A 22,298-nucleotide genomic window follows, 5' to 3' on the forward strand; every position below is an offset into this window, starting at 1 on the left:
GCTTTGGACCTGGAAAATCAACAACCGACCACATATTCACCATGCGCCAAATTTTGGAAAATACCCGTGAAAGGAGAATCGACACACACCACCTCTTCGTCGATTTCAAAGCTGCTTTCGACAGCGCGAAAAGGAGCTGCCTTTATGCCGCGCTATCTGAATTCGATAGCCCCGCAAAACTAATACGGCTGTGTAAACTGACGTTGTGCAACACCAAAAGCTCCGTGAGGATCGGGAAGGACCTGTCCAAGCCGTTCGATACCAAACGAGGTTTCAGACAAAGCGACTCCTTATCGTGCGACTTCTTCAACCTGAATGGATGAAAACACTCCAGCTCTGAAAGTATTCGACGAAGTACCCGCAAGGGGAAGCAGAGGAAGAGAAAGACCTGGCCACGCTTGGAATATCCAATTGGCGCCAAGTAGCGAAAAGAAGAAACGACTGGCGCGCTGTTGTTAACTCAGCTATAATCGCGTAAGCGGTGTATACACCAATTAAGAAGAAGAAGCGACGAACATGAGGACCAGTTCCACGAAAACATTTCTGCAATCGAAACGGTACCAAGGCAAGTGCCAGAGTGCTTTCGGATCACTGCTGGTCATTGTTAAGGGATACTCCAAAAACAAAATATCGCCGGAAAACGTTTACAGTAACATTTTAATGTACTATTTTGTTAATAAAATCCATTTCCATACCTCATTTCACAAATAATATAAAATTGTTTGATTCCTTCCTAATTGTCACCACTCACCTCGGCGCTCGGCACTAAAAACTTCACTCTTAGTAAATACTATTAATAAAACCCAACCCGTTTGAGGTTTGTGTTGGTTTATTGTCGTTCTTTAATATTACACAGTGAACGGAGGGTGCGAAATATTAAAAAAAGGTAAAAATGTGATGCTGCGACGGACGTTTGCTCGGTGCGATATCGAGGAAAGAAAGGGAAGCTCGTCTTAGTGTGTGGTGTCTTTATTTGGTATGCCTGCATGTGTGGTGTCTTCATATGTGGATCGCGTTGGTGTGGTGAGTTGTAGTGTGGTCGTTCAGTGCCGTGTGTTGTGAAGGGAGAGTTAACTCTTCTAGCCATCCCGGCACCCCTAGGCGAATATTAGCCTAACAGGCGCTGCAGCGTGGCAACAACGCTGCTAAGGCCAGTGGAGCGGCGTGTTGTACGGTGCTGCCGGCGCCGCGGGGATGCTTCAATTCTACTTGGTCTGGATGATGGAGGGGCAACTAGTCTTCGGTGCCGACAGGGACGACTGTGCTGCTGCGATCAGTTCGTAGCAAGCTGTCGTGCGACGGGCGCGATGCAGCATGCAGTGTGGTGCATCCTATTGCACAGTTGGAATATTGTAGCCGGGGACATAGGGAACATCGGCTGCGTTGAGGCTCCGCTACGGGTGCTAAGGACGGTGGTAGTGGTCGCGTGCCAATACGAGGAGCGGTTGCCGCTGGGGTTCGAGGCGTTGGAGTTGCCCCAAGGCGCGGCACGTTTATAGTTGATCTCACCCTTGGCGTTGGCGATGTGGATATCCACATCCATTGTAATCTGTGTAAAAAGATTGGTATGGTTATAAAGGTGTTTCATTAAAATTTATATGGTGACGAATGGGTCGTCACGTAGATCGACCATTGCGTTAGGTTTCGTGTTAGTTTCGACGGGTTTTTTACTTGCGTGTTTATTATGTCGGGTTTTTGGTTATTTTATTTGTGTTGCGGTAGTATTGGCTGTTTTTCAGTATTTGCGGTTTCGCTAATGTGTGGTAGAAAACATAGTTTCACGAACGGTCTTGTTAGTATACCGCTTTGAGTGCAGAGATCAACGACTCGTACATGAACGTCGGAACCATAGTGAAATTTTTCTATACGGCAAAGCCGCCATTCGGTGGGGGTAGACAGTCATCATGGATGACGACACAATCTCTAAGCTTTGGTGCCTTTACGGGACTCTTCCACCTGTACCTTTTATAAAGGTTCTTTATATATTCTTCCTTCCATCGGCGGCTGAAATCATGATGGAGAATTTTGATTCTCTCCCATCGATTTATTAAGGATAGCGACCCCACGACTTGCTCAGGTGTGGCCAGAATGGGTGCTCCTTTGAGAAAATGCCCTGGTGTCAGGGCTGTGAAGTCAGAGGGTTGTGAGTGGCCGCACTTGCTTTCTTTTGAATTTTGGGCAAGTTCATTAATATCGTTATTTGCTTATCTACCAGTACTCGTTCGTTCTCATACCTTGATTTCAGAGCTTCCCAAGCCATATGGAAATTGTCGTAATTTAATGTGAACTGTGCTTGACCTTTTGTTTTGTATCTGAGGTAATACAACTTTCGAGCATTTGATAATCTTGGATGGTTTATGTAAACGGCAGTGAACATGCCCCGGAAGAACGGCCATTGTTCATAATCACAATGGAAAATTTCAATGTCACATGCGGGCACCTTGAGGTGGATACCCGAACTTGCCTCTTGAATTTGAATTTGTGGCAGCTCTACTCTTGGAGGTGGAGTGGGTGCAATTGCTTTAATTTATTTGCTTAAATATCATTGTTTTTGTATCTTCGAACTGATCTAAGCAGTTTTCATACTTGGCGTAGGCCGAGGACATAAAATTTTCTGGTAGATCTGAGTCATCAGATTCTACTATTGCGTCATAAGAAGCTTGGAGGCGTATCCAAAAATTGTCGAGATTTTTTCTTTTGATTTCTAATGCCGATTCAAAATTGTTTTGAATAGGCGAAGATGAAAAACGAGTGCAGTATTTTATTAGACTGTCACTCTCAGGAATGAATTTATTGCATGTTATGTCTTTCCCCCTTTTTTGTTTCATAGCACCTTGCTTCGAGCGTGTAGCTTCTGCAGGTGTACATGGCCTTTTTTCGTCAGAAATCATCTTTGGGACTTTTAGCAACTGAGTTGGTTTAGATTCTTTTGAGTCTGAGCTCATTTTAAAAATGTGACGAGTAGAATAAAACATTTTCAGTAAAAACTTGATTGGTATTATTAAGTTTCATATATATGAATATAAATAGATAATTTTTTATGTATTGAAATTATTGAATTGAATTTCACCACAGATTTCGTATATATGTATGTATATGTGATATGTCGAAAAGAAGACTCTTTTGTAAGTAAGAGTTTCAAGAAAATCGATAAAACAGATAGCTTTTTATATACTGAAATTATTGAATTGAATTTCACCACAGATTTCGTATATATGTATATTCAGAAGAGAACTCTTTTATGTGAATAAGAGTTTTGACTTAAATTAATAAACCAAAAACGCTTTTAATTGCCGCGTATAATCGTGCTTATGTGTAACCGAAAACTCTCTTAAGTTAAATAAGAGTTGTCTTTTTTTTTGTTTCGAGTTATGTAATTCACTAGTATTCAATTTAATTTTGATTTTATTTTATTAAATTATTTGTTATTAACCGCAAAAACAAATAATTTTTTTGTATACATATATTTGTATATGTAAGTATATATATTTATGGTTTGTTTAGTTTATTATGTGCAAATTAGAGCTCGTTTTATATAAATATATGTCGGATATATGTATATGAGGTATGTACAATTTTATTTACATATACTATGTATGTATATTCTAAGATTAAATATTTTCTCTCTTTTGTCCACTTAGGATTTGCCTTTAGCTTATTTCAAGCAGTCTTGCTTATACTTGATTAAGTATAAGGGGCACCGCTGGAAATTGGTGCAAGTAAATACTTACTCATGTGTAGAAGTTCGCGCAAGTGAAGAAAGTTCTCTGATCGCCATTCACTTGGGAGTGGCCAGAAACGATTATTTTACACATGGCTCAAGCAGCTCACAACTTCCGGTCTTTGACCAAGTATCCTCTGGGTAGCCTTAGAACATCCGTTCGAAGGCGAGCTAAAGTGAGAAGGCGAAACATCCCCATAGGGTTGTGCGCTGGGTTTGAGACCCGCCACGTAAAAAGCTCACCCCAATGAAAAACTACCAACAGCCTCGGATGAGTCGAGCTGCAGAACTTAACAGAGAAGGTACCATCTTTTATAAGAGTGTACAGCTGCTGGCGTATGCCGATGATATGGATATCATCGGCCTTAACACCCGCTCCGTTAGTTCTGCTTTCTCCAGACTGGACAAGGAAGCAAAACAAATGGGTCTGGCAGTGAACGAGGGCAACACGAAATATCTCCTGTCATCAAACAAACAGTCGTCGCACTCGCGACTTGGCTCTCACGTCACTGTTGACAGTCATAACTTTGAAGTTGTAGATAGTTTCGTATATTTAGGAACCAGCATAAACACCACCAACAATGTCAGCCCAGAAATCCAACGCAGGATAACTCTTGCCAACAGGTGCTACTTCGGACTGAGTAGGCAATTGAGAAGCAAAGTCCTCTCTTCACAAACAAAAACCAAACTCAATAAGTCACTCATAATTCCCGTCCTGCTATATGGATAATTCCCGTCTAGCTTGGACGATGTCAACAACTGATGAGTCGACGTTGCGAGTTTTCGAGAGAAAAGTTCTGCGAAAGACTTATGGTCCTTTGCCCGTTGGCCACGGCGAATATCGCATTCAATGGAACGATGAGCTGTACGAGATATAAGTATGACGACATTGACATAGTTCAGCGAATTAAAAGACAGCGGCTACGCTGGCTAGGTCATGTTGTCCGAATGGACGGAAACACTCCAGCTCTGAAAGTATTCGACGATGGACCCGCCGGGGAAGCAGAGGAAGCGGAAGACCTCCACTCTGTTGGAAGGACCAGGTGGAGAAGGGCTTGGCTACGATTGGAATATGCAATTGGCGCCACGTAGCGAAAAGAAGAAACGACTGGCGCGCTGTTGTTAACTCGGCTATAATCGCGTAAACGGTGTCTACGCCAATTTAGAAGAAGAAGAAATACTTAGAAATATTTTTGTTGTTGAAATAATTTTGTGTTTTCACACAACGGTAAGCATTTAGCGGAAATCAATTATTTATTATACGTATTACCAAACTGTTTTGTTTCGTAGCGGTATTTCTGTTTTTACCGGCAAATAAACCGAATACTAAAAAAGTTTGACAACGGATTTCTCTCTTTTTTTTATTCTAACAGATGGTTAGAATCGCAAATTTATCCTTTTTTTAACTTTTTTTATTAAAAACCATACATATGTCACCTGTATTTCCGCCAGGGGTTTTGGGGACAATTTGAGTGTATGTGGACTTGAGTGTGTGTGCGCTTGTGGCCTTATCTCCCAATGTGTGCGTTTGTGGCCTCTTCTCTCAGTCCTTTGATTGCGCTGACTTTTGATGAGCTGGTGATGTTGTTGTTGATTTGTTTTTGTTTTTTTTTAGGAGGGCAAATGTTTTGCTTAGTATTCGCACTTATGTATGTATGTATGTCGCCACTGCACTGTTGGTTCCTCAATTTTTGTGTTTATTCACTGTTTTAACTGCACTTTTTGTCACAGCACAAATTGCTTTTTAGTTTTGCTTAGATTTTTAGTTTTTCTTTGTTTTTCCAAGCTTGTTCACTTGGCGTATGTTAACAAATATGCACTTATGTGCTACTGCACAAACATTTTTTTTTTATTTTATTTCTAATTTTCTTATTTTTATTCTACTTTTCCATAGTGCCTTTCACTATGGCTCGAATGACCAATGTTTGAATCCTTCCTCCTTGACACCACTTACCTCGGAACTCGGCACTAAAAACTTCACTCTTAGTAAATACTCTTAATAAAACACAGCCCTTTTGAGGTTTAGGTTGGTTTATTGTTGTTCTTCAATATTACACTGTGAACGGAGGATGCGGAATATTAAAAAAAAGGTAAAAATGTGACGCTGCGACGGACGTTTGCTCGGTGCGAGATCGACGAAAGAAAGGGAAGCTCGTCTTCTGGAGTGGTCGGTTTTAATTGTTGGGTAGTGTAGAGTTGTGGTGTGATGTCCGCATGTGTGGTATATATTCGTGTGTATTAGTGTGTGGTGTCTTCATTTGAAATGTCTGCATGTGTGGTGTCTTCATATGTGGATCGCGTTGGTGTGGTGTGTTGTCGTGTGGTCGTTCAGTGCCGTGTGTTGAGAAGGGAGAGCTAAAACCCTAACTATAATGTGCATAAGCTGCCGTATGTTACTGTCAAAAATGAACGAAAAGCCTGTCAAATGCATACTAGCCTTGACAGACGGCAGCGTTAATCCGGATTAACTGCGCACTTAATCAGATCCAAATTTGTAGGTGACAGACGGCAGCTATGCGAGTTTGAAACTCTCATAAACAGCTCATTGTCCTTTTTATAATATTTTCAATGAAAATTGATAGAAGATAAACATTACGGTTGTTAGCCGACCAATTTTTACTAAATCATTTTTTATTACAAAAACATATCAACACATTATTTTTAAAACTGCATCATAACATAGAAGTTTTATTGATATTATATTGAAAATTTGATAAACAGCTGTCAGGGTTGCTTGTATTTCATTCACAATAGATGAAAATTGGCCATTTTTAACAATGTTGCCAACGAAAATCTCACAAACTCCCTAAAATTTTGAGAGTGATTTTTGGATTCAGCAACGGAGTTAGCTGCGATAACTCCTGAATTAATCCCGAAAAATGCAATTAATCTGGTTTAACGCTGCCGTCTGTCAATGCTATAACGAACGCAGAGTAGACATTTGAATGACTATAATGTGCTTACACGCATAAGAAGAAAATGTCAATAAGCAATTTGTGTTTTGGTTTTGTTTCGTTTGAATTTTGCAAAAATGAACAGAAAGTTAAAATATTTAAAAACAATAAAAATCCTTACGTCTGTTTTAGACGGAATACGCATATTGACAGAAATTAGTGAAATTACAAAAAAAAGAGTTCGGTCGTGTTCAGTGAGGGAAATAAACAGAAAGAGGAAGAAGGATGGTTCCTTTGTACGATTCCTGGAAATGAAGAGGGTTGACCACGCTGAGTTTTTTATATACACGCGAATGACGCCACAAGTATATGGGCTTTTGCTTACTCTTGTTGAGCCCTTTTTAAAAAAGAATTCGTTGAGTGAGTCTGTGCAACCGGAATGTCGATTAGCTTTGACATTACAGTAAGTTTGTTCATTTTAATATATTTTTATTAAGTGTTATTCTTTTTTCTTTTTCTTAAAGATATTTGTCACAAGGAACTTCGTTTCAATCGTTGGCGTTGTCATTTCAACTGGGGAAAGAAACGGTTAGGCGCATTATTCTGAAGACAGCTGAAGTCCTTCGGACAAAGTTAGGCGCTGTCTATGTATCTGAGCCTAATGAAGAAGATTTCAAGCAAATTTCTCAAGACTTCTGGGAACTGTGGAATACGCCCAACTGCGTTGGATCTATTGATGGGAAGCTTATCGCTATTCGATGCCCACCTAAAAGCGGTAGTCAATTTTTCTGCTACAAAAATTTTTTTTCTATTGTGTTGTTAGCAGTGTGTGATGCCCGATATCGGTTTACCTATATAGATATTGGTGCATATGGAAGTCAGAGTGATGGTGGTGAGGACTTTTATAATTGTGCATTTGTTTTTATTTATTAATATTATTGTTTCTCTTTACATGTAAAGGTATTTCAAGTGAGTCGATTGGGAAAGAGGTTGTTAGATCATAAATCAGGGATGGGAAGCCTCCCGCGAAAAACTTACCAAATACGCAACTAAAAACTCCACACTTCTTCGTTGGTGATGCTGCCTTTCCTTTAGGGATAAATTTAATGCGCCCATACCCTGGGGGAACGCTACCAAATGAAAAAGAGGTGTTTAATAAAAGGTTATCAAGAGCTCGTCGCACAATTGAAAACTCTTTTGGAATACTAGTAGCGCGTTGGCGAGTTTTACTAACAACATTACATTTATTTCCTGAAAATGCAGAAAAAATTGTTTTAGCGTGCGTTGCCTTACATAATTTTATTATGTTTAACAACGTTAATGCATCTTCGTATATTGCATGCAACTATGCTGATTGGGAGGACTCTAATGGTGATTTTCATTACGGTTTATGGCGTAGAGAAGTTAAAAGTAATATCCCATCGATTATGCAATCTTCCAATTTGCATCATTACGGTGGAAGATGTTCTTTGGAAATTAGAAATAACTTATGCAGTTTTTTTAACACTTTTTAAAACACATTCTAAAATCACATATCTAACATCATTTCGAACTTGTTTATTTCTTTTTTAATAAAACTAAATGGAGTTTAATTAAATTCATTCAATTGTTTTTATTAAAAATTAAAAGAACAATAATTCAGGAACAATTACTCAAAAGAGTTCAGGTACATGCATTTTATGCATCTTTTTATAATAAATATTTGCGCTATGATAAATATAAAATATACTAAAAAAATCAGTGCTCCAAGCGTTTTAAAAAATAAGGAAATCAGGTTGAATTCTTTTCAATTTCATGTTTGCCTATTTTCGCGACGTAAGCGATATAATTCCGATATCATTTTTTCTTGGAAACTGGCTTTGACCGACACTGGCAGGTCTTGCATCAGACACAAAACCGTCGTCATAAATGCCTCATCAGTTTCACATCTTTCAGCCGGCGCCGCCATCTGCTTTTCTATGTTCTCCATTGTTGCGCCAAGTTTCTGGTAGAGACTTTCTAGGTAGAGACTTTTTTGTTTCTTCGGAGGTGGCGATGAAATTTCATTTACACTATCACTCGTAGATGAATCCAAAATAGAGTCTGCATTTGCTTCTGCATTATCACGAGTGCTGTACAATGAAAAAGTTATATTTAAAAACATTAAAATTTAAACAAAGTACCTACCGACGCGGTGTGACGGAGTCTTTCAGAAACATCATGGGTTTTAAAAAACGCCATTCCTCTAAGTAGCTCATTCCGCTACCTGATGGAGCTTCTAACCTTTTTATCTCTTTACAGAAGCGCTCCCGGAGTAGCTTCCATCTATGTTTGCATTCTAGATCTTTTAATTGAAACAAACATAACAAATATATAATACAAATATATATATTTCTTTAACAGTGTTAATACATACCACTTTTACCGCATAGTTCTGCGATTGCTTTTCACGCTTTGTCTTTATTTGCACGATTGAAATAAAATGCATTTTTTTCTCGTACAAACATTTATATTTTTCCACACTCTCTATTAAATTTTGGATAAAGCACTCGTCGTCCTCCATATTCAAATAAACAATGATTTTATCTGTTGACAAAACACTCTTCTTCCTTTTCGTTTTCAAATTCAAAATGATGTATCAGTTGACAAAAAGCGAAAACAGCTGGCTTAAGCTAGCTTATGCACATTATAGTAAGGCCTTAACTCATTTAGCCAAAAATGAAGCTATGTAAACTAAACTATGGGGAAACATTTCTTTGTTCTGAAAACTCTTTTGTATGAAAATAAGTGAAATCAGATGAAAACGACGGCTAACAAAGCAATAGGAGCTTTACCCGCAGAACTGAGTAAAACGACAAACGACAGGCAGCGTTCAAAAAACAAAAACCGACGAACTAACATAATTTATGATAATAAATTAGATTTGCACTCATAGCTACTATGAATTGAACATGTAACATTTAGAAAATGATACATTGGAAAATGATTACAACAACAAGTAAGCAGGGTCTAAGTTCACTTGTAAAACATTCATTATTCAGTAAAATCGTGAATAAATTACAGTAAATTTTGTATATTTCGTATCTTAAGTATATTGAGTTGATGTGGAAGATGACAACCAGAGACTTGGAATTCACTGTATTAGGATCCTTTTAGTTTCTTTGAAATACTACACATTTTGACCAACTAGAACGGTTTCAGTACAGGTGGAAAGTCGGAAAATGCCACCTAACGAATTTGGTTGAAAGCTGGTCTTCATACAAATTTCAATTTTATATTTTAATTTAATGCTTAATTATGGGACCTTATAAGTTCACAGCTTAAGTTACAGCTTGCACTGAAAATCACAACTCGTTTCGTCGTACTGATCATTTGTATACAGTAGAATCCATTTATAACGACGTCGCTTATAACGACTAACCGTTTTTAGCGTCGATATTATTTACTCAAGTTCGGTTTAATAGTTAGATACTGAGAGAATGTAACCATTTAGTGCTACTCCGGTTTGAGCGACTAACCATTTATAGCGACCATTTTTTACGATAATTCGTCCGTTTAAAACGACGCGCCGTGTTTTGTTTCAATTTAGGTAACGAATGACTAATACCTCGGCCCCCTCACTTTCCCCGCGCGCTTCACCGTTCAATTCTACTTATTGGCGCGTAAATCACAGTTAGTGTTTGTCACCTGTTATGAGTTCATAAAACGCCATAAAATGAGTTCTGTGAAGAGAAAGTGATTTACAATTGAAGAAAAGAGTGCAATATTACACAGATTAGAAGCTGGTGAATCAAACGCGGCCCTCGCAAAGGAATTTGTCGCATCTCATTCTACAATATCAACAATTTAGAAGAATAAATACAAGATCGAGCCGCTATTTAATGCCAATGTTTTGAAATGCAAACGTGCAAGAACTTTTACTCATGAGCAGTTGGATAAAGCATTGTTACAGTGGTTTAAGCTTCAGCGCGACCGGGGAATACCTCTTAATGGACCTCTGCTACAATAGAAAGCAAATTTTTTTGCTAGACAGTTAGACATGCAAAATTTCATATGTTCCATTAGTTGGATAAACCGTTTTAAAGTAACACACAACATCGTCAGTGGAAAGATTGTTGGCGACTCTTTGTCAGTACAACAGAGTGATGTACACGATTGGTTAGAAAAAGTTTGGCCTACTCTACGTACTCAATTTAGTGATGATGAAATTTTTAATGCAGATGAGACCGGGTTGTTTTATAAATTAACCCCAGACAAGACATTGAAATTTAAAGGTGAAAAATCTACAGGAGGAAAATTATCACAGGAGCGAATAACAGTGATGGTGGCAGCCAACATGAGTGGCACAGCTGAAAAAAAACTTCTCGTAATCGGGAAATCTCAACATCCCAGATGTTTTAAAAATTTACGGCATTTGCCAGTGGATTATGAGAGCAATCGAAAAGCCTGGATGACCCTTGACATTTTACCAAATGGGATCGTGAAATTACGGAAAAGAATAAGAAAATCCTGCGGTTAGTTGACAATTGTCCAACACATCCCCATATTGCAGACTTGAAAAGCATAACCCTAGTATTTCTGCCTCCAAACACAACATCAGTGTTGCAACCGATGGATCAAGGGATCATTCGAGCTTTAAAACCACATTTTCGTAAAAACCTTGTTTTAAAAATGATCCAGTTTCTATATGGCAGATGCAGTAGTGTTGAGTGTCCGAAGATCACTGTTCTTGACGCTATTCTAATGATTCAAGATGCCTGGACTCAACTCAAGCAAGGAACAGTTTTTAACTGTTACAAACGTGATGGTTTTGTCCGAAGCAATGTAGAATGTACCATAACTTCAGATGATTTTAACGAAGAAGACGACGTACCGCTGAGCATTTGGGCGAAGGCTATTGACAAGTATCAGTTACCCATAACAAATATACGCGCGTGTCGATGATGCTGTCGCCACTTGTGAAGAGCCGTCTGATGAAAACATTGTGGATAATATCATCTCCGACGACGTGAATAGCAAAGATAGCGACGGTGATGATGACGAACCAGAGTTTTATCCAACCTTGAGTGTATCTGAAGCTCTGAAGGCTGCTGAAACGCCCAATGTATTTGTTCAGACTAACTTTGATGATGACCATATGAAAACAATGATGTCGCGAATTCACAATGATGTCCGAAGTTCTTACTACCGAACAAAAGTCTGTCAAAAACAAACCCAAATAACAGATTTCCTAAGTTAGTGACAGTATTACAGTACATTACGTACTTATCATTGTAATTTGGTATGTACTACTTATTTATGTACATATGTATAAAAATAATTAAAATAAACATATGTATGTAACTGATTCCTACAACATGTTTTGTTAACCTAAATAAGAAAATCAAACTTTCGCACTTATAATACATGATTACAAACATATGTAAATATCCGTTTTATACGTCATCCGGTTAATACGACATAATATCGCCGGTCCCTTGAAGGTCATTATATCCGGATTCTACTGTATGTGTTGTGACAGATGGACGGAGAGACACTCACCCGGATTATATACGTATAACCCTATATCCATCTCAATTAGTTTTTGGTGACTCGAACTTGTGGTTATTGAACCCGTGTTTTAATACTAAATTAACTCATTGATCGATGAATACTGAACTTTAGTTCAAATATTCTTATTAACACTAAACTTCGGTTTAGTGAATCGCTAAGAGAAAACCACGACTTGTCGGATTAACCGTCAGAATTCTTCTGTTCATTTATTTCCAATATTTTCTTAAGCTAAGTTCTATTTTCTGATACAAAATACATTATTTCTTTTCTTATTATTATTTTGGCGCAACCACTTGTAGTTGCGACAATATTTGTCAAGTGGCCTACTTCTCACATTACATCAATTGCATTCCCTCAAATATTTATGTTGCACTATTTATTGTGACGTTAATTGCTATCGCAATATTCGTTTGAACATATTAAATGTGCAGCGGAAATGCAATGTGATCCAATGTAAGTGCCCTGGTTTGTTTCGAAATATGATATGCATATTTCGTGTGGTCGCAATATTGTTGCGGTAACAAAAAAGGGAAAATATTTAAGTAGACCAGTTAGTTCTAAGTGTTTTGGGGTAGGTTGTTAACGTTGACGTCGGCATTATTTCTTTGTTGCAGTTCTTATGAATTGCAGTTGCATTCATATCGGTCATGCCGATAGTGGTTGGCATCGACGTCGACGTAACTCCTCCCTCCCTTGATTGAGCTCTCTCCTGGGAGATCACATTAGTAATTTTGAAATTCTTTCTCTTGTTTTTACAATAAATGATTATCGAAAGACTGACTATAATTACAATTGATATTGTATATATGCTTATATGTATGTATTGTTGTCGTTTTTGGTATTTAACTTCATCTATAAGGTTTATATTTTCTATTTGTTGTAATATAATATCATCAAATATAAGTTTCTTATTTATATCTTTAATGTTGTCTATATCGCTTGCTAATACAATGCTACTTTTAATTATTTTACTTTTTGTTGAAAATGTTTTATTATTAATTGTTATGCTACAATTTTAAAAATGTATTAAATAGTTTCCGCTTAAGGGAGAGCTGTTGTTTATAATGCAGTCACTTTCTACACTAGTATTTTTAGTATTTTTTACAAATATAATTCCTTCGTTAATGTTTATAATTTCGGAGGCGATATTAAAAATTTTCATACAGTTTCTTTTTATCAAACAATTATTAATTGGCTTAAGACGTTGTAAATCTATATTATCATTAAATTCGTACAATTCATTGTTATATCTTAGTGCATATACTTGTTGAAACATTAACTCAAAGTTGCTTATATCTCCTAACGGCAATATTATAGATGTGTGTTATTAATTCTGTTTGAATTTTGATAGCGAAAATAATATTATGGTTTTTGTCTGTAAGGGATCCTAATTTTATTTTTTTCAATTTTTGTGAGTCTAAGTTGTATTTTGTTATTTCTTGGTCGGTTATCATGTTGCTATGTAAAATTCCCCAACCACTTGCTGCTATATTGTCTTGTATGTGTTCTACATTGCCCTGTAATATTTTCAGTTTTAGAGAAAAGTCAAGGTATAAAATTTCGTCTTGGGTCCCTTTACTTATGTTCCCTATGGAGTTTAGTTTTGCAGATATCATATCCCTATCGTTATGCATAAGTCTTTTTAATTCAAGAAACGTTTTATTGAAATTAGTATTAATATCTATTTGTTTGTTTATTGTTTCGATAGCCTTGTGGTTGTTTGTGTCGATGATGTTGAGGTGTTGTTCAAGGTCTTGTCTATTATTGTCGTCCATGGTACCGTAAAGCCATTTTTGTACAGTTCCTACAGCATTTAGTAGGCCTCTTTTTGTCTGTGGGGTGTGATAGTATTTATCTTGCTTCTAATAAATTTAATTTGCATGTTTAGTGTTGCTTGTCTTACTTGCAGATTTGCCGATTTTATATTAGATTCTATTTCATTAAGTAAATTTGATATTTCTAGTGGATTTATAACGTGTAGTATTGTTACATATGACTTAACTATATCTGCATCGCCTGTTTGTATTTCTATACATCCTTTGTTGCTTTCTATTTTATCTATTGTTACTTGTCCCAGCCCCAGGGTCCAAATTGCTGTCAGGATCAAAAGTTTCAGGATCCATTGCCCCTGCAAATTTGTATTTCCGTTTAACGTTGTTTAAATGTATATCGTTTAGATTTGTTTTTATAAACTTCGGTTGTTCCTTATGCCTAACGCTTTTGTAATTCTTTACGTAACCTATATTTCTTTCTTCTACATAGTGTTCTCTGTTTTCGTTACTCTTATTTATTCGCTTAGATTTTTCTTTGAATATTCTGTCATAAATTGTGCTCTTGTTACACTTACCTTCCTCAATATTTATGGGTTTATCTTTTGTAACTGAGTGGTAGCTGTTATTATACCATTCTATAGCTTTGCTCATTTTATTTGTTATACTAGAGTTTTTATTTTCTATACCTAATACTCTAATTTTTTCTCCTAGTGTATTGTGTAGGCGTTCTACATCAGAATTGCCGGTGTGGTTATTTGGTTTAACGAGATGTAGTTCAATATTTTCGTTTCTGAGGAAATCTTTAACATTAATGCTTTTAAATTCGTTATCAGCAATAATTTTTTTAAAATGTCCTCTTTGCGACTTATATTGGTTTATTTTTTCAATTATAGTTTGGCTGGTCCTATCTTCAAGAAAAAATGCTGTGGCGAATTTAGAAGACCTGTCTATAAAAGTTATAAAATTCGCTTTTGAATTAGTGTAGCAATCCATGTGAATTATTTCTTTGCAATCTTTCGGTGTTTCCGTTAAATTAAATTTTGCTCTTATAGGTCGCTTATCATATTTGACTCTGTTGCATGTATCGCAGTTGTTTACGAGTTTGTGTACCAGTTTTTTCAAATTTAGGAAGTAGATATGTCTTTTAACTCCTTCGTAGTTCTCTGATATTCCTGTGTGTCCTGTTTCAAACTTGTGATAATTTTGGATATGTCTGTAGGCTTCTTCTTCGCTATTTATATCTTTAGCGTGATATGAACATTTAACAAATTTAATGTTGTCGAATCCATCAAATAACTCGATGATTTTTTGTTGTAATTTATTATATTCATGGTCGTTAACCTCGCTGTATATGCCAATTTTGCCTGAAGTGATATGTCTTCTGAGGATATCAGAAATATTGTTGTCGAGATCTACTGGTGTTACGTATATTTTTTTATTGTTGTGTTTTATTTCGAACTCCAATTGTTTGTTATCTGTTAAAATTATCTGAATTTTAAACCGATTGACTATGGTGTCCAAAATGGGTATATGGTTGTTCAATTGCTCCTCCTGAGAGTGTATTGTATTTGCATCGTTTTCGTCTAAATTATTTTCTAAAGATAGATTGCTACCTGTTTCCATAAAATTTATTAAATTGGTGTTATTATTGATTCTGCTAAGGAAATCTGCTACTTTGTTTTCCTTTCCTTTTATATAATTTACGTTCATGTTATATTCTCCTAATTTTATTATCCATCTTTGTAGTCTAGGATTTATATCTTTACAATGAGCCTTCGTGTATAGCCATTTTAATGGTTGATGATCCGTTAATAAATCAAATTGGACGCCATATAAGTAAGGCCGGAAGTAGTTTGTGGCCCAAACGATTGCTAACAACTCCTTTTCTGTTGTAGAATATCTACGTTCGTGGTCGTTGAGTGTTCTACTCGCATAACATACAGGATGTCCATTTTGTTGTAAATCTGGATAACTTAGTACTGGAGCTTCTGTCATTATTTGTTTTAATTTTTGAAATGAGTTTATATATGTAGAGTCGTTAATATTAATTTTAACATTTTTCTTTAGAAAATGTGCCATAGGTTGTGCTACTTTCGCGTAGTCTTTTATAAATTTCCGATAGTATCCCGTAGCTCCTAGAAAAGACTTTATTTGTCTTGTTGTTTTTGGTAATTTTAGATCTTGTATTTTATTTATTTTCTCAAAATTCAGTTTAACTCCTTCAGGTGTTAAAACGTGGCCTAGAAATTGTGTTTCTTTGGCACAAAAATTGCACTTGTCAAATTGTACCTTAAGGCTATGCTTCTTTAGTGCATTGAAAATTTTTGTTAGGCTTTGTATATGCTCTTCTAATGTTGTACTGAAAACGAGAATGTCATCCATGTATACTACGCATATTTTATTTATGTATTCTCTAAGAACACAATTCATCAGCCTTTGGAAGGTTGATGGGGCGTTTTTGAGACCGAATGGCATTCTAACGTATTCGTAATGACCAAAAGGGGTGGAAAACGCGGTTTTCTTTCTATCTTCCTCTTTTACTAAGATTTGGTGGAATCCTTTTGCGAGATCGAGTGTCGTAAAGTATACAGCTCTTCCTAATTTATCTAATATATTATCAATGTTTGGGATTGGGAATTTGTCATCGATTGTGATATCATTTAGTTTTCTGTAGTCTATCACGATCCGCCATTTCTTTGTTTGGGAGTTATCTGATTTTTTTGGTACTATCCATTAAGGACTATTGTAAGGGGAATTACTATTTCTTATGATTCCTTGTTTTAACATTTCTTTAATTTGTTTGGTTATCTCTTCTTCGTGTATCTGTGGGTATCTGTAAATTTTCGAATATACTGGAGTGTCTATCGTGGTCACTATCTCGTGTTCAATAGCTGATGTACTAGTAAGGTCATTCTTTATAAAATAGGTTCTTGTAATTTTTTATTAACTTACTAACTAAAAATTTCTCTTCTTTGTTTAGATTTGTTGTAAATTGCTCAATTTGTAAGTCCCTATTTTCCGTACTTTCTAATTGATAAATTTCATTAAAATTATATGGGCAAGAATTCATAAATTTTATCACTTCGTTATTAATTGTTAAGGTATCGTTTCTCATATCAATAACTGCTTGTAATGGTTTTAGTATGTTTTGCCCAAGGATTGCATCGAATCCTTTATTATGTAAATCAGTTAATTTCCATGACATATTTGCGTCAAAATTAAATTCGAGGGGTAAACTTGTTATAATTTCCCATTTGATTAGTGCTTCACTATTAAATGACCGGATTTTTATTGAGTTATTTAATAGTATTCTGTTATACTTGATTAATTTTCTATTGTGGATAAGGGACGTAGTAGAGCCTGAGTCGAATAGGCATGTAATCTTTTCATTTTTTATTGTTAATTCTACTAACGGAAGGTAGTTTTGGTTTGGTCCAAGGGAAAATTTACTTCTTGGTTTATATGGTCTACTTCCATTGGAATTTCATTCCTATAGGTGGTACTTCTTTCACCGTTATAATTGTTAAGGTTTTGGTAAGTCCGTCTGAATGAGCTTGCTGTGTTATTACTTTGGTTTTGATTATTGAAACGATTACTGTTTAATCGTGTTTGTTCTGTATTTACTTGTCTAGGATTCGTCCTTGTTCTTTCGTTGTTGAATTTATTATTAGAATTGTTAAAATTATAAAACCTATTATTTGTTTGGTTATGATCCCCAGGTCTTTGATTGTTTATTTTATTTCCTACTTGACCATAATAGCTTCTATTAGTAAGTCCTGTTTCTTCTAATACGTAAAACGCTTCCCTTAATGAGTTAATGTTCCTACCGTAAATTATTGCCGATAAATGAGGCGGAATATTATTTAAAAATGTTTTTAATATTAATGACTCATTAGTCTTAGGAGAAAATTCTGTCGGCTTATTTTCGTTTAAATTATATTTTGAGTTAAGCTTATCTAATATGTTTTTTAAGTTGTAATAATAATGACTTACATTATACTGCCTGGTTGTGATGGCCTGGTGGAAGAGTTGGTGGTAGCTTTCCCTTATTCCGAAGTTCCGTATCAGTTCTGTCTTCACTTCGTCCCACGATGAGTCTCTGTTTAGTGTCCGTATTATCTGGAGCGCCTCTCCTTGGATCTTGGTCTTTATGTGTCTCTCCCACATAATTTTTGACCGCTTGGTTCTCGTTGAACAAGGGCAGGATCAGTTCCACCTCTCCAATGAATGAAGATATGTCGTAGCTCCCGTCGCCTCTGAACTCTTTGATTTTCGCAGCTTCCTTAAGGAGGTCCGACGCTGATATCCGGTTTAGATCGTTGTTGGTGATTGCCATTGTGGTAGTTAAATGTGTATAATTTTTTTTTTTTTTTTTTTTTTTTTTTTTTTTCTTCGAGAAGTTAGTTCTTTTATATTTATAAAATGATGTAACACTGTTTGAACCCGCAAGCAATAGTAAGTTTCTTACAAATGATTCTATGACTTTTGGCAGTTGGATTTCGTAATATGCCAGAAATTCACTCTAAAATATTTCTTTATGTAACTTTTATTATAAAAATTTCAATTGTAAAATTATATTTATATTAAGTCTTGTCTTTTCAGTGGCCTTTAAATCATTTGACGTTTTTACTTTTCACTTTAATAAGTACGTTTAAGCGGTTTACATGTTGTGTCAGGCTCTTTTTCTTTGTCTAAGGGCAAAGTTCCGTCGACTGCGCCAGTTGTGGTTATTGAACCCGTGTTTTAATACTAAATTAACTCATTGATCGATGAATACTGAACTTTAGTTCAAATATTCTTATTAACACTAAACTTCGGTTTAGTGAATCGTCAGAATTCTTCTGTTCATTTATTTCCAATATTTTCTTAAGCTAAGTTCTATTTTCTGATACAAAATACATTATTTCTTTTCTTATTATTATTTTGGCGCAACCACTTGTAGTTGCGACAATATTTGTCAAGTGGCCTACTTCTCACATTACATCAATTGCATTCCCTCAAATATTTATGTTGCACTATTTATTGTGACGTTAATTGCTATCGCAATATTCGTTTGAACATATTAAATGTGCAGCGGAAATGCAATGTGATCCAATGTAAGTGCCCTGGTTTGTTTCGAAATATGATATGCATATTTCGTGTGGTCGCAATATTGTTGCGGTAACAAAAAGGGGAAAATATTTAAGTAGACCAGTTAGTTCTAAGTGTTTTGGGGTAGGTTGTTAACGTTGACGTCGGCATTATTTCTTTGTTGCAGTTCTTATGAATTGCAGTTGCATTCATATCGGTCATGCCGATAGTGGTTGGCATCGACGTCGACGTAACTCCTCCCCCCCTTGATTGAGCTCTCTCCTGGGAGATCACATTAGTAATTTTGAAATTCTTTCTCTTGTTTTTACAATAAATGATTATCGAAAGACTGACTATAATTACAATTGATATTGTATATATGCTTATATGTATGTATTGTTGTCGTTTTTGGTATTTAACTTCATCTATAAGGTTTATATTTTCTATTTGTTGTAATATAATATCATCAAATATAAGTTTCTTATTTATATCTTTAATGTTGTCTATATCGCTTGCTAATACAATGCTACTTTTAATTATTTTACTTTTTGTTGAAAATGTTTTATTATTAATTGTTATGCTACAATTTTAAAAATGTATTAAATAGTTTCCGCTTAAGGGAGAGCTGTTGTTTATAATGCAGTCACTTTCTACACTAGTATTTTTAGTATTTTTACAAATATAATTCCTTCGTTAATGTTTATAATTTCGGAGGCGATATTAAAAATTTTCATACAGTTTCTTTTTATCAAACAATTATTAATTGGCTTAAGACGTTGTAAATCTATATTATCATTAAATTCGTACAATTCATTGTTATATCTTAGTGCATATACTTGTTGAAACATTAACTCAAAGTTGCTTATATCTCCTAACGGCAAATGATAGTGTTATTAATTCTGTTGGAATTTTGATAGCGAAAATTATAGATGTGTGTTATTAATTCTGTTTGAATTTTGATAGCGAAAATAATATTATGGTTTTTGTCTGTAAGGGATCCTAATTTTATTTTTTTCAATTTTTGTGAGTCTAAGTTGTATTTTGTTATTTCTTGGTCGGTTATCATGTTGCTATGTAAAATTCCCCAACCACTTGCTGCTATATTGTCTTGTATGTGTTCTACATTGCCCTGTAATATTTTCAGTTTTAGAGAAAAGTCAAGGTATAAAATTTCGTCTTGGGTCCCTTTACTTATGTTCCCTATGGAGTTTAGTTTTGCAGATATCATATCCCTATCGTTATGCATAAGTCTTTTTAATTCAAGAAACGTTTTATTGAAATTAGTATTAATATCTATTTGTTTGTTTATTGTTTCGATAGCCTTGTGGTTGTTTGTGTCGATGATGTTGAGGTGTTGTTCAAGGTCTTGTCTATTATTGTCGTCCATGGTACCGTAAAGCCATTTTTGTACAGTTCCTACAGCATTTAGTAGGCCTCTTTTTTGTCTGTGGGGTGTGATAGTATTTATCTTGCTTCTAATAAATTTAATTTGCATGTTTAGTGTTGCTTGTCTTACTTGCAGATTTGCCGATTTTATATTAGATTCTATTTCATTAAGTAAATTTGATATTTCTAGTGGATTTATAACGTGTAGTATTGTTACATATGACTTAACTATATCTGCATCGCCTGTTTGTATTTCTATATATCCTTTGTTGCTTTCTATTTTATCTATTGTTACTTGTCCCAGCCCCAGGGTCCAAATTGCTGTCAGGATCAAAAGTTTCAGGATCCATTGCCCCTGCAAATTTGTATTTCCGTTTAACGTTGTTTAAATGTATATCGTTTAGATTTGTTTTTATAAACTTCGGTTGTTCCTTATGCCTAACGCTTTTGTAATTCTTTACGTAACCTATATTTCTTTCTTCTACATAGTGTTCTCTGTTTTCGTTACTCTTATTTATTCGCTTAGATTTTTCTTTGAATATTCTGTCATAAATTGTGCTCTTGTTACACTTACCTTCCTCAATATTTATGGGTTTATCTTTTGTAACTGAGTGGTAGCTGTTATTATACCATTCTATAGCTTTGCTCATTTTATTTGTTATACTAGAGTTTTTATTTTCTATACCTAATACTCTAATTTTTTCTCCTAGTGTATTGTGTAGGCGTTCTACATCAGAATTGCCGGTGTGGTTATTTGGTTTAACGAGATGTAGTTCAATATTTTCGTTTCTGAGGAAATCTTTAACATTAATGCTTTTAAATTCGTTATCAGCAATAATTTTTTTAAAATGTCCTCTTTGCGACTTATATTGGTTTATTTTTTCAATTATAGTTTGGCTGGTCCTATCTTCAAGAAAAAATGCTGTGGCGAATTTAGAAAACCTGTCTATAAAAGTTATAAAATTCGCTTTTGAATTAGTGTAGCAATCCATGTGAATTATTTCTTTGCAATCTTTCGGTGTTTCCGTTAAATTAAATTTTGCTCTTATAGGTCGCTTATCATATTTGACTCTGTTGCATGTATCGCAGTTGTTTACGAGTTTGTGTACCAGTTTTTTCAAATTTAGGAAGTAGATATGTCTTTTAACTCCTTCGTAGTTCTCTGATATTCCTGTGGGTCCTGTTTCAAACTTGTGATAATTTTGGATATGTCTGTAGGCTTCTTCTTCGCTATTTATATCTTTAGCGTGATATGAACATTTAACAAATTTAATGTTGTCGAATCCATCAAATAACTCGATGATTTTTTGTTGTAATTTATTATATTCATGGTCGTTAACCTCGCTGTATATGCCAATTTTGCCTGAAGTGATATGTCTTCTGAGGATATCAGAAATATTGTTGTCGAGATCTACTGGTGTTACGTATATTTTTTTATTGTTGTGTTTTATTTCGAACTCCAATTGTTTGTTATCTGTTAAAATTATCTGAATTTTAAACCGATTGACTATGGTGTCCAAAATGGGTATATGGTTGTTCAATTGCTCCTCCTGAGAGTGTATTGTATTTGCATCGTTTTCGTCTAAATTATTTTCTAAAGATAGATTGCTACCTGTTTCCATAAAATTTATTAAATTGGTGTTATTATTGATTCTGCTAAGGAAATCTGCTACTTTGTTTTCCTTTCCTTTTATATAATTTACGTTCATGTTATATTCTCCTAATTTTATTATCCATCTTTGTAGTCTAGGATTTATATCTTTACAATGAGCCTTCGTGTATAGCCATTTTAATGGTTGATGATCCGTTAATAAATCAAATTGGACGCCATATAAGTAAGGCCGGAAGTAGTTTGTGGCCCAAACGATTGCTAACAACTCCTTTTCTGTTGTAGAATATCTACGTTCGTGGTCGTTGAGTGTT

The 22,298-nt window shown here is 35.3% G+C and overlaps 2 protein-coding genes across 3 annotated transcripts in view; both read left to right on the forward strand.

Moving 5' to 3' along the window:
- LOC126765239 (protein Wnt-10b) overlaps positions 1-22,298 on the forward strand; it is a 690,717-nt gene that overhangs the window by 234,182 nt on the left and 434,237 nt on the right. The gene's annotated exons all lie outside the window — the stretch shown is intronic.
- Positions 6,711-8,157, forward strand: LOC126765324 (putative nuclease HARBI1). Its single transcript, XM_050483046.1, has 3 exons — positions 6,711-7,078; positions 7,140-7,507; positions 7,576-8,157. The coding sequence occupies exons 1-3, from the start codon at positions 6,753-6,755 to the stop codon at positions 7,617-7,619; spliced, it is 738 nt and encodes a 245-aa protein (XP_050339003.1). The 5' UTR covers positions 6,711-6,752; the 3' UTR covers positions 7,620-8,157.

The sequence above is a fragment of the Bactrocera neohumeralis genome, unplaced genomic scaffold, assembly GCF_024586455.1.
Source record: "Bactrocera neohumeralis isolate Rockhampton unplaced genomic scaffold, APGP_CSIRO_Bneo_wtdbg2-racon-allhic-juicebox.fasta_v2 cluster10, whole genome shotgun sequence".
In the NCBI taxonomy this organism is placed as follows: domain Eukaryota; kingdom Metazoa; phylum Arthropoda; class Insecta; order Diptera; family Tephritidae; genus Bactrocera; species Bactrocera neohumeralis.